The sequence below is a fragment of the Amphiura filiformis genome, chromosome 8, assembly GCF_039555335.1.
Source record: "Amphiura filiformis chromosome 8, Afil_fr2py, whole genome shotgun sequence".
NCBI lineage: Eukaryota > Metazoa > Echinodermata > Ophiuroidea > Amphilepidida > Amphiuridae > Amphiura > Amphiura filiformis.
In genome coordinates this window covers 6,683,406-6,697,507 of record NC_092635.1, presented here as the reverse complement: position 1 = coordinate 6,697,507, position 14,102 = coordinate 6,683,406, and the positions used below count along the sequence as shown (strand labels likewise).

At 39.1% G+C, this 14,102-nt stretch overlaps 1 protein-coding gene across 1 annotated transcript in view; it reads right to left on the bottom strand.

The window, feature by feature from the left end:
- Positions 1-441: 441 nt before the first annotated feature.
- LOC140158555 (uncharacterized) overlaps positions 442-14,102 on the bottom strand; it is a 151,323-nt gene continuing 137,662 nt past the window's right edge. The window contains 5 exon segments of the mRNA XM_072181690.1: positions 442-4,817; positions 4,819-7,334; positions 7,336-8,348; positions 8,351-9,457; positions 9,460-10,618. Coding sequence (XP_072037791.1) covers positions 4,475-4,817; positions 4,819-7,334; positions 7,336-8,348; positions 8,351-9,457; positions 9,460-10,618 — 6,138 coding nt within the window. The 3' untranslated portion in view covers positions 442-4,474.

Genomic DNA, 14,102 nt, shown 5'->3' with positions numbered 1-14,102 from the left:
GGAGATGTGAGCTTGAAGATGTCAGCTATGTATATCTGACAATACTATTTTCCTACTATTAAAATGACCTCAATGGTCATTACTTCTTGTAATAAAGCCAAATGGTTACACATGACCAGCTCAGACTGTGTTGAAATTTAAAGCATATGACATATGACAACAGTCGTCTTCGTATATGAACTGTTGTTCTGACACTGTAATATAGCTATGTGGTATTATAAAATGCCATAATCTGTCTCACTTACAAATGTATTTTGATAGAATCATTATTTCTTATTTAAAATGAAATAATACAATTTAATTAACGAACCACATTACTTAAGACATTATTCAAAAATGATTTATTATTATATTGGGTGTACAGTAAAAACATTAATAAATAATGCCCATGTGGTTAGTCCAATTCATATGCAATATAAAATCACAAGAAAGTTTTCTGCAGCAGACTTATCTTTGGTGTAAGAACATGGCACAATGATACAATAGAGAATGGCGATCATTTCCGGCACCCACCCAACCTGTGTCATTGTTATGTGCTCTTACATGAAAGACAAACCAAAACATGACAAAATTATGATGAACAAAAATTGCTTTTACAACACAAATACCTTCTACAGCTTGCACACATAATATTCACTACTGGTTAGTTACTGGCATGACATTCCTCACTCTTGTCAACACATCACTTATCACAGGTATGGCATTCCTCACTCTTGTGTACACATCAGAAATGATGTTGCTTATTCTCTGTAAATTACAGTACAAGTTGAACTCACTAAGGAGTTTACTGATACTCCACTGAGATGGATTGTCACTTATTGTTCTATCCAGTTCAGTGGGTAATCCAATTGCTCATTACTCATCGAACTTGGATTTGTCTGAAGTGTAGAGCTACATGATCCAGACTTAAGACAATGTCATAAATAATTTACTTCAAGATCTTAAGAATCTTTAGTACAGAGCATGCACTATAATTGTCTATTCCTGTCTATACCATACACCGATATACCATGCGATGTATACAACAACCTCTGCTTATGCTACATATGCCTCACCAGAGGGCTGACATTTCAAATCACATAATATAAAAGGCATTGATTCATGTCAGCCCTATGGATATGATGTATTCGGGAGAAATAATTGCACAAAATGTTGTCAGTTTAAGTAAATAGCAATACGCATTAGTCAATAGGCAGATGATGCAATTATACAGAATGAAAGCTTTACGCCACCATTGCGCATTGACAGATATTGTTGACTAACAGGAATGAGGAATTCCAGAATTATGTGCCTACCTGTTAAGCTACACTACACATGTATACATACTACAAATAAATAGGAGCTACATAAAATATACGCCTACTGGGCAGCATTGCCATTTTGTTGGTTGCACATATTACTGTTATACATTTTATCGTTTTAACTTAATACACAAAAATAACTTACACCTTTAGCATTTATAACCAAAATTTTCAACTGATATGTTTAGTGTTTTGCCACTAAATTATTACACAAAATTTTATTTGTACCATGAAATGACAATGCTTGTTATACAAACACTAATGTACAAATATGTATTTTATAGATTTATTTTATATTCCTGTTACTGGAATATATAGCTTAACATCACTGGCTATTAGAGCCAAATTATTTGGGCTATTCAGAAATATCTTGCACCCCCAAAAAACAAGTCAGTAGTTCTATGTCTTCTTCAGGGAATGGTGATGATTTTTGGAATAGCCACATAAAGCATGTAAGCTTTTGTTGATATTTTTTATCAAACCAAAATTTGTATACTATTTCAAATGCAAATTTTGAGTTTGAATAATAAACTGTCTGCACTGGTAGGATTCTCAATATTGCCCAACACTAGAGGTCATGGTGAGAAGCCCATCACTACTGGCTCAACTCAACACAAGAAACCAAAATTTATGCCACAATTAAATTTTTGACACAATACATAGAGTAATATCACGCAAAACAACACAGAACAATAACATAATACTTGTTTCAAGTACATCGTTGTTATTTAGTTTTTCCCTCTAGTTCTCTCTAGAGGCAAGTATTTCACAAAAAGCAAAAATAAATAAATTGGAACATTCACTTTACAAAATAACACAAATATGACAATAATATAAAATAAAATAACTTGGCAAGCTTTGAAAACATGGAAGGCATCAATAGTAACAAAAAAATAGGTAGTTCTGCCAGGGCAAGTTTACACGTGGGACAAAGTAATAATAATACAATTTAGGCTGTAGAACATTAATTGTCTACTGCACATTCAAACTCAATGCACTTGTTTATGTTACCATGGTTGCGAGAAAGCAATCACACATATTTTGGAAACATTAATCACTAAGAACTACATACTTTTTAAATGTGCCAATTTATAATATTGCGAAACTTTGGTATACCTTTTAAGCATTACATTGGGGTATTTCAGTTGAAATCCATACGCATCATGGAAAACATAATCTTCTGCACAGGGTGCGAATTTCCTGGTGTTACCTGAAATGTTGGCTCCATTTGAAATCTACACTCCCTGTGTGGGAGATTAAAGCACTGTCTTCCATAGGGGGTGTATGGATTTCATCTGGAATAGCCCATTAGAACATGTTAATGCATAATCATGAGTGTCACATGACAAATTTGTCTCATTACAACATGATGTTGAAAAAGAGTTATGTTACTTTTGTTAGTTAATTTTATACATAATTTCTTTTTCAAGCAAAGAATGAGCTTGTTAAGGAAGAAGGCACACAGCTTATACTATAATACAGTTAGAAACAATTGCAATGGCAAATAACACTTAACACATGACAATGGAATCAATATCGCTTAACTCAAGATGTACTCCAGCAAACAGAATAACCAGCTTCCTATGAACCTTATTTTGTCATTTTCCCATCTCCAGATTAATTAGGAAATTCTTACTACAGAATGCTCTTTTTTTGTCAAATTTCTGATGAAATTCTTGGTTCTATTCTTGTTATTCTGTTCTTTTCTGAAAACATATTTTTTTTTATGAGCAAGTACCAAACACTTAAAATGGAAGAAAATACAAATAATAATAAAACACAATAATCATCAAAATCAGCTAATACCAACAGCTGTAGCAAAACATAGGTACTTGTTCAAGCTTGTATCGTGTACTATAAAACTAATACACAAACACAAATCGCATGTTAAGTGTTATTATACAAAACTGATTTAGGCCATACAATGTATTTTGCATCCCACTCTTTCCATACATTATAAATCATCCTTTTTTCTAACAAAATGACCTGATGATGTTATCGCCTATAATCCACCATGTCTCCTAACAGCCCTGCTGCATGCGAGATGTATCTACCAATTACAAAATGGAGTCTTTCCACACAACATATTAACAATTGTATTTAACTGAAATTGTAGTAAAACACACATTTGAAATTTGCACTGAACTGTCCTTTTATGTTACATATAATTTACACATGCTAAACAAACATTTCATCATGATTTTACTGTCGTTATCTTCAGATAATTTGATTGAAAAAAGGCAGGAATAGTTCACACCTTACACACATAGTGGAAAGAAACTAGCCACAAAATAGCAAAGAAAATACTTGTGTGATGGATATGTATTATCATACATACACAAACCAACATGTTGTATACATTTACTTCATTAACCACTTAATTGATTAATTAATAGTGGAGTACATGCTCATTACAGGGTAGGGGAAAACCAAAACCTATTGCACTTCTAAATATGGTCTGAGTGAACGGCACATTCTACAACAGGTTCATGTGCTGCAGTGTTTATGTCAATATTCAAACAAAAAGTCCCTACCATATAACTATAGAATAAGTTTACTGTATACAGAGTTGTCATCATTATACTTATATATGTATATGGTCACTTAGTAGTATATATTTTGCACTACACTTTAAATTAGGTCTTTTAATTACAGTTTGGGTTTTGGTGATGACTTGTAGATTATGTCCATATAAGGGCTAAGAAATCTTGTTGGCTTACGATAGTTACAAATATCTTTTTTAATATATTTTTAAAATGACATTTTTTACAATCTTCTATCTGCAACAAGTTTAATATTGAAATATGTTGTGTTTCTAGTATTTATCATTGTTACGATTTGAGGTGCAACAGATTGCTTTTGAATCCATGATACACAAATTCATATATTAATATACAAATGCTTTAATACATTGAAACAAATGTACTATACTCATATAGTTTACATATTTGATGATTTGCATGTAAAATTCTACATTTTTTTTTTATTATTCTTTATGCTTGTAAAAGCAACATTTTAAATTTGATGGTTCCTACTGGGAATGGAGGTGGCCATTGCTTGTATGTGTGCCACTTTTGATTTCAAGATATAAAACTAACAACCAAAGCTTGCAAATGATATAAATTAATGGAATCATATAGTAATAGATAGTTAATAAATTACAGCTGCCTTGTTTAAAATTCCACCTTATACATGAAGAAATTCTCGTCCTTCATTTGCACTATGCTACGACATGCTGGTTGAGATATCGTAATCTTCGCTTTCGACAATTCATCTGATTTGCTAGATTCCCACTCTTGAAGCGCATCGATGTCGTAAGTTGGAATGAGCGTTCACCTCCGCATCCGAATCCTCCACTTCTGCTTGCCTTGTAGTAACGCATCCATCACACTCATACTTGGTTGATCCTTACCCTTATTATTGGCGCTTACCACATAATGCTTCGCTCTGATCTGACGGAAGAATTCCATGTTAGCGTTCTCCGCACTTGCGTGGTTGGGTATATCGTTAAGTCTCGTAAACTGCTGGTCCGCTAACAGGAATAGTGGTTGCTTTAGTAGAAGCGTTACTTGACTTGGCAGTTGAGCCTGGTCGCTTGGCATCGCCACCTTTTTTAGAAGAATCTGGCCTGGAGCTACCCTTTGCTGTTCGTTCACTTGTTTTCTTGCTCATATCTGTAGTTTTCCTGCTTCCACCACTTGACTTGGCAGTTGAAGTTGGTCGCTGGGTTTCTGTTTTGGCTGCTAATGTCTTAGTAGGTTTTTTCGTTGTCTTATCACCAGGAGCAGTGTGGCGCTTTGGTGAAGCCTTACGTTCTGTACTTGTTTTAGTTGCTTTTACCTCTAATGCTTTTGTCTTCTTCTCTGTCTTCTTATCATTCTTCCTATCTATCAATGGTTTTCTTTCTGTTTTCTTCTCTGTTACTGTTTTCTTTTCTACTGTTGTCTTATCTATCCTTGACTTCCTTGCCTTTACTTCTGTCTTCTTTTCTGTTGTCTTTTTAGCTGCTGTTGTGGATGGTTTTGATGCTGCTGGTTTAGGTGATCTTGCTTCTCTTGTGGATGCTCTACTACCAGTTTTTGCTGCTCCTTTAGTTTTTTCTTCCTTTGCTTTAGGCTTCTTTGCTTTAGTTGGTTCTTTACTATCCTTTCCTGGGGACCTAGGAGGAGACTTAGTAACCTTTGCTTTTAATTTAACAGGAGCTGCAGCTGATATTGACACAGCAGGTTCTGGTTCTGGTACTTTCTCAGATTCTGCTGCAGGTTCTTCAGTTGGAGCAGCTGCTTCTACTACTGGTTCAACTTCTGCAACAATTGGTTCTGGCTCTTCTGATACAACAGGAGCAGATTCTACTACTGGAGCAGACTCTTCAGCAACAACTTCTTCTTGAACAACTGCTGGTTCTTCTATATGCTCACTCGGCTCTGATTCGACTGTCTGTTCCAGAAACTTTTCTGATAAAGGTTCTGAGATAGGTTCAGAAACAAGTTCTTCAGATTGGGGTTCAGGGCTAACAACTGGTTCTTCAGGTTCTGGACTTGTGATTTGTTCAGGCTCCTCTGGTGTTGGACTTGCTACTTGTTCAAGTTCTTCTGTTTCTGGACTTGCTAGTTGTTCTTGTTCCTCTGGTTCTGGGCTGGCTGGTCGTTCTTGTTCTTCTGGTTCTGGGCTTGCAACTTTTTCTGGTTCTGGACTGGCTACTTGTTCAGGTTCTTCTGGTTCTGGGCTTGCTAGTCGTTCTGGTTCTGGGCTTGCTACCTGTTCAGGTTCTGGGCTTGCTACTCGTTCTGGTTCTTCTGGTTCTGGGCTTGCTACCTGTTCAGGTTCTGGGCTTGCTACCTGTTCAGGTTCTGGGCTTGCTACTCGTTCTGGTTCTTCTGGTTCTGGACTTGCTAGTCGTTCAGGTTCTTCTGGCTCTGGGCTTGCTACTTGTTCAGGTTCTGGGCTTGCTACCTGTTCAGGTTCTTCTGGTTCTGGACTTGCTACTTGTTCAGGTTCTTCTGGTTCTGGGCTTGCTAGTCTTTCTGGTTCTTCTGGTTCTGGGCTTGCTAGTCTTTCTGGTTCTGGGCTTGCTAGTCTTTCTGGTTCTTCTGTTTCTGGGCTTGCTACTTGTTCCTCTGGTTCTGGGCTTGCTATTCTTTCTGGTTCTGGGCTTGCTATTCTTTCTGGTTCTGGGCTTGCTACTTGTTCTTCTGGTTCTGGGCTTGCTAGTCTTTCTGGTTCTTCTGTTTCAGGGCTTGCAAATTGTGGTTCTTCTTGCACTGGACTTGCAACCTTCTCTTCTACTTCTGGACTTACTACTTCCTCTTGTTCTGGACTTGCTACTTCTGCAGGTTCTTCTGGTTCTGGACTTGCAAGTCGTTCTGGTTCTTCTGGTTCTGGGCTGGCTAGTCTTTCTGGTTCTGGGCTTGCTAATCTTTCTGGTTCTTCTGTTTCTGGGCTAGCTGCTTGTTCTTCTGGTTCTGGGCTTGCTACTTGTTCTGGTTCTTCCGGCTCTGGGCTTGCTACTTGTTCAGGCTCTGGACTTGCATCCTTTTCTGCTTCTGGTTCTTCTACTTCAGTACTTGCTACTTGCTCTGGTTCTTCTGGCTCTGAACTTGCAGCCTTCTCCAGTTCCTCAGGCTCTGCACTAGCTATGTGTTCAGGTGCCACTACCTCTGGACTTTCTACACTTTCAGGTTCCTCAGACTCTTGACTTGCTACCTGTTCAGGCTTTTCTGTTTCTGTGGTTGCTACTTCCTCTGGTTCTTGACTTTCTTCTTGTTCAGGCTCTGGACTTGCAACACATTCTTCTTCTGGCTCTGGACTAGCTAGTTGCTCTGGTTCCAAACTTGCTACTTGTTCTGTTCCTTCAGGCTCTGGAGTTGCTATTTGCTGTTCTAATACAGGACTTGTAACCTTTTCTTCTTCCGGTTCTGAACTTGGAGCCTTTTCTACTTCTGGTTCAGGGGTTGGGGCCTCTTCTTCTGGTTCTTGCCTTGGAGCCTCCTCTTCCTGAGCTACCTCTGGTTGAATAACTTCAGGCTCCTCAGGCTCTGGTGCAGGACCTCGCAGCTTTCTCTAGTTCTTCTGTTTCTTCCTTTGCAAGTGTGTCCTCTGGTTCTGGAGATGTAGCTCTTTCTGGTTCTTCAGGCTCAGCACTTGGAACCTGCTCTTGTTCTTCTGTTTTAATTGCTACAATTTCCTCTTCAGGTGCCTGAATTTCTTCCTGGTCCTCCACTTCTGCAGACTGCTCTGGTTCTTGCGTCTCTGGTGCAGGGCTTGCAAGCTGTCCATCTTCCTCAGGTTCCTCACTTTCTTCCTTTATTTCTTCAGCATGATCCTCTTTTTCTGGACTTGCAGCTGGTGCTTCATCAGCCACTGCCTCTGGAGTCTGTTCAACTTGTTCTGATTCCTGACTTACTACCTGTTCTTCCTCTATTTCGTCTTGTTTTGCCAGATTATCATCTTCCAAGTCTTTTCCATATGCTTGAATTGCTTCTGGTTCTTCAGCTGGAGTGTCATCAGCTGCTGCTGGTGGTTGGCTCTCTTCAACTTGCTCCTCCTCAGCAGCTACTACTGGTTCTTCAACATGCTCAGGCTCCGTCACATCAGGTTGCTCTGCTTCAGCTTCTGGACTTTCTGCAGCTTCTTCAGTTTGTTCCTCTGGCTTTACAGGATCTTCTGTAGTACCAATTAACTGATCAACATCAGGTGCATCACTTGCTTGCTCCACAGCAGGTTCTGGCTCTCTAGGAACTTCTTGAACATCTTCTGTTTCTTGCTGTTCTTCTTCAGGTTGTTCTTGTTCATCAGACACATGCTCAATATCTTCTTCCGTTGTTGATTCCACAGCAGCTGCAGCTTCAGCTACTGGTGAAGGTGTTTCTTGTGGTACAATGTCCTGTTCAGATTCAGGTTCTTCTCTTACTTTGCTTTGTTCTACATCTTCTACCATCTCTGTTTCTGGTACCTGTTGGTCAGCTTCCTCTTCTTTGCTTTCATCAATTGGTTCTGGTTCTTGAGTTTGAGGCTTCATCTCTATTTGAGATGCTTGAGATGCCTCCAAGTATCTTCTTCTTCCTCCTCTTCACCTGCATCAAACACTTGAGATTCTGGTTGTGATAGAGGCCCTTTTTCTGGGCTTTCTTGAGGTACAGGTGCTTGTGGCTCATCACCATTACCCATGTCTTCTTCCTCCATTCTTCTGATCTTCTCTGGTGGTGGTTGCATTTCAGATTCTGGTAGAGTGTGCTCAGTTTCTTGTGGTGAATCTGATAATTCAATCTGTGGATCCCATGGATGAGGCTGGCCATTTGGAGATGATGCTGTTGCATCGCCTGCAGGTGGCGTCTCTCCAATGATCTCTGGCGAGGAATCTCCATTGGTTGTCATGTGTCTGTCTTGGAAAACAGATTGCTGTGATGATTCGTTCAGATTAGCATTAGGCTCATCAGAGACATCAAAACCACCCCCGCAAGCTCCAAATGCATCAGATGTTTGATTCTGATCAAATCTATTTTCATACTCAACTTGATCTGCGGGTGTTATTTCTCCTGATGTCAACCTATCTCTGACACCTGATTTTATCATGGATGTTCCATTCATTGCTGGGGCTTGTTGGCTTTCTGGTAGTCCACTTTCACCGATAGTGGCATGTGGCTGATTGTCCATAGGTGAGATGTCGTTACTTGCTTCCTCCTCAGGTGGTGGTGTATTGAAATCCGTACAGCCACCTTCTTCTTCTGGTGGTGGTGTTGTCCAACCACAAGGTCCACCCCTCCTAAATGTATTCTGAGGTGGCGGAGAGCTGAAGCGATAGTGGAAGTCATTCCAGCAGCCATCTGGTGTTGGTGATGAAGATGGAGAATAGCTTGGTACAATGGCAGAACATGTAATTTCAGGTTCGCTACCACATTCTGACGCTGATGAAACTGAGTGAGTTGGGCTGTAGCACCTGATGCCCATACTGCATGTGCCACTTGGTATGGGTCTGAAGGTGTTGCCATTTCTATCTGTAGTTGAGCTTCTCTCTGCAGCAGGTGGCATGTCATAGTGATCAGTGGAGGCACTTGCACCTGTGCTACCAACAGTAACTTCTGGAGGTGGTGTATTGCAGTGGACACCATCAGTACATGCCACCTGATCTGAATTCATTGCTGATGATCCGTTCAGGGACCATTTACTTTGCTCTTTAGCGATCCCGATTTGGGGGAGGATTTTGTTCCCTTCTTCCCTGGCCCTTTTGTAAGTTTCGCTCGTGTGACATCGCGTTGTCTCAAGAAGTCAAGATGCTTGATGCGGTCTAGCCCTTCAAGGATTTTGTTCTGTGGGGCGTTTCCTGGAAACAGCACTCTGACGATGTCTTCGTTGGGGTTAGCTGGCTGCCAAACAATAAGGGAACAGATAGACACTGCATTGGGTAGTGACAAATCTGCTTCTCTCCCATTCACCTTAATACCTGTCTTAGCCTTTCCAAATGGCTTTGCATTATTCCACTGCAAGAGAAAATCTTTCAACTCTTTGCTATCTTGTACTGGTGTCAATATATACATATCTAATCTACCTATACCTACTTTCTGATATAGCGTAATTGGGTCTAATACTTTCCCCATATTTGCTACACATGGGAAGGGCTTAATGTCCAGATCATGCAATAGATGCTGCATCTCATTTCCCTGGCTCAGAGTCTTGAGTGACAAGCTCTTTGGTGATGTCTTGTTTCCAGGTGCATTCAGGTACACTACTCCTACCTCAGGAGAATTGCACTTCACTTGCCAGTCTTCGTACTCTGGTGTATCTCGCTCTGGTTCCGCTAGATTCTTCTCAGAAATCTTGCGCTTTAGAAGACTATTGATGCCAATTACTGTGTCAGGGGTCAGTTGCGGCATTAAGATGGCATCGATGCGGTGTAGGTGTTTTGCAAACTTCCAGAAACAGCTTTTGATACTGTACCCACCGCCCACAAATATACTAAAGTCACTGACAGCAAAAAATGCACAGTCTCCCTTGGCGGCTGGGAAAATTAGTACCGTTGGTTTGGTGATCTTACACTTGACACCTACTCCCATAGTTGGGGGCTCTAGAAGTTCAAATGGTGTTGGGACTACTAGGTTAGCTTGAATTGTACTGATAAGCTCTGATATGCCGTCGATTTCATTCTTGACGTCTTGTGGGTTGATTGCTAGGTTGAGTGTCTTTGCAAAAGCTTGTTTAGTGATAGCCGCTGCGGTCCAATGACAGCCTGATACCGATAATGTCTGTTTGTCTTGCTGATCAGCCTGTACTTTCAAGAGGGCTTGGTCAACTTCTGGATCACTGAAGACATCTGCAACATCCTGTAACAAAGAAAACAAAAGACAATTAAGTGGTATATTCTTTGATCACAGATTTCATGCTTCATTTCAACTAAGGCATAATGGGCTATTCAGTTAATATCCACACACCCCCTATGGAAGACATGACCTTATTTTTCACACAGATGTGGGAATTTCAAATGGGGCTACCTGAAATGGTGACTATTTGAAATTAACACCCCCTGTGTGTCAGATTAAGGTCATGTCTTCCATAGGGGTGTATGGATTTCAACTGGAATAGCCCAATTACAGAATCTAGTCCAGCCCAAGTAAAGGTTAGGTTTTACGGTAAGGGCTTATATGATTCAATTACACTCAACTTTCTATCTTTCACGATTAGCTTTTTCCTGTCTCTCCTTCTTCTCTCTCATGTAAATAACTTAATGATTAATTAAAAGAACTAATTACAATTGATCTCTTTGCAAACTTTTTGTTTCTTTGATATAATATTCTATAGTATAGAGTAACTAAATATTCATGCTTGACATCAAACAGTTGAAACATATCAAAATTGTAACATTTGGACATAAGAATATGGGTTAATCAACATAAAATAGCAACAAATGATAAAGAGCTATACAAATCCCAAATGAACAAAATACAAACCTACATATTACTGCTGCTTGTCTCATTATTAATGCTTATGAAATATTATAGATAAAAAAAGGCTACCAAAGAAACAAAAAATAAAGTACTGCTTATTTTCAAGTGATTCAGCAGACAAAAATCAGATAAAATTAAATAATACTGCCAACTAATAAAAATAAAATGAATTTTTGATCAAAAACCATGAAGTAACAGAAACCACTAACACAAGACATTTTGTGATACACTATAAAATATGGACAAAATACACCTAGTGAACACCAACTATGTTGTCAGCCAGTAGTAATTCTACCTGCTATCTAATTGGCTTGATTAAAGCAAACTAGTAAATAAAATGGGCCATAATTCACTGTAGCACTTAGGCTCTGTTAGTACAGGCCAACTATCCAGGCAGATAAAGAGCAGTCTCACTTTTGCTTGCACTAGCCCTTGAGACGGATCGCAATTTACGCACTCATCTAAGTCAGCATGGGCCGCAAACTATGGCTAGATTTACTGACTTTAAAGTTTACTTCAGTTCCCTTAACCCCCTGGACACTGGTCATCTAACAGCATTTCTGATTGGTTGATAACTTGAAATGCTCTTTTCAATTGCCAATTATGACTAGGCTTTAAACTATTTATGGTCAAACTTGCATTTGCAAACGATCTTATTAATACCCTCCTTGATTGGTTCAAAATTGGACACAATATTCATTTTGGCCAATCGGCAGGTAGTTCTCATGGGGTTAAACATTGTAAGCAAAGTTTAGTACAAGTACTGGACGTTGTCTCAGTTTGAAGTACCACAGTCTAGACACCAAGACATTGTGCTTGCATGATCACTGTGCTACACAACTAGTAATAAGTGGACACTGTCCCCACTGGTCACAAATATAGATGAGGCAACCACAGTGTTTATAAACACAGGTAAAGAACTGGTCTATTGACATGCTTGAGGTGATGCCATTATGACAACTTCACTGTTCAATACCCATATTGCCATATCTATTATTTGGCAGGCAAGGAAAAATGACCATTATCAATTTTACATGATGTCACACACCACCTTGTGCTTGTTTATTCTAAAGTCATAGCATTTTTGAGTCATAGACTTCAAATATCTGAGCTAATTCATTCAGATCAAGTCAATACGGGTCAATACAAGACTACAATTTTGACTTTCAAGTTGTTAAGAGCTGAGTGTGTGTCAAGCTATTTGAGTCAAGTCACTACAAGCTATTCTGCGCTCACCCAACACATTAGCAGGCAACTTTTGTTATTTGAAACCAACATATATAATATAACATTTTTTCTCTAGATGCTTTTTTTATCTGCCCTTAACTGCACGCTCTTACCTGAAGGGTAAAGGTATCATTATAGAAAACCCAGTCGCAACCCATAGCAACACTAGGCTGGCCTTCATCATCATCATCATCCCCACCCACATGCTGCTGTGATGAAGAGCCAAGGAGCAAAATTGATTATCAAATATAATTTGTTGAGTGAGAAAATTTGGTTGAACTGTTTTGAAGAGAAAATCCCATCACAATTGTGATCATGCAAAATGGTAAGAAAATGAATTCATCGGATTGAAATTCAAAAATGTGTTTAAAACGGTACATAATTATTTAGATGTTGAATATAATTTGACAAAATAATGACAATGAAATTTGGGTATTGAAAATGAATGCCAATTCAGCAATGATTTGATTATATACTGCATGTAAATTTGATTGATAACCCTAATACGCCCAATCCAACAAACTCCAACAGGAAAAACCACTGTGCATGCATGCATTCCATGTGATGCCATGGCGCAATCATATATATACGCATGTAAGCGCTGGCGGGTCAGTGAAACCCCTGTGGCTACCGGTTTGTGATCCTGTGGTTGGTACGCGACAGGTCTAGGGTTGAATCCCAGGGAATCAAGTGATTTCTTTGTTCATCTTCTACCCTTTTTGTTTGTTCTTTGCCTTCCGATAGCAAAAAAAACCTTGAGGGAGATAGGGTAAATGACTAAGATAATTTTTTCAGAAGATATTTATCCAAAATGAGTGGTCTTTGTGAAAGTATGTATCCCAGCCATTTGTCAAAGTAATCTTACTATACCACTGACTCAGCGTTGTCTTACAACATAATCCCAATAGAAGAGCTAAAAAGCTGTCATTCTTTGGCCATCTTGTGCTTCACATTCACTTTTTATAGCTTTTAAAGGGGGGTGAGGATCAGCAAGCTAAGCCAGTTCTTATTATTGCATGGTAGGCTGAATTCATCAATGTTCATGGGATAAATAATCATTCATACAATGAATATGCATGGTGAATGTTGTATATACAATGAAAGGAGAATCACCAACACCAAATGAAAGCAAGAGTCGCATGCAACTATTGAATATACCAGACATCTCATAATAGCTTGTAAAGTGAATATTTCTTTTTGATACAGTTCTCTGTATTCATTGTGACTTATTATACTTTGATCAGTTTGTAATAGGCGAGAAATTGTTTGGTTTTTGTTATTACACATGTTAATCAAGTCCTAACTTAAGCCCAGCGTAAAAGCATCAAAGAGTCAATTACACAATACACAAAGTGCAGTACACATTCCATTGGATGCAGCCTCAAATCAAGTGCATTCACTCAAAGTGCTGGTGTACACCCCTGTCGCCCCCCCTCCCACACACACAAGGGGGGTGTATATATGTGTGTGTATGAAACACCTGCCTCAACGTCTTGAATTCACTGATTACATTCGGCTAAATGACCTAAATATAGCTACAGGATGTCCATTGTATTCTACAAATGCCCCAAAATCTACAACCTCACCATAAAGACAAAAGTTTATGCCAGTGACCAAGAGATGGTGTTTCACACAT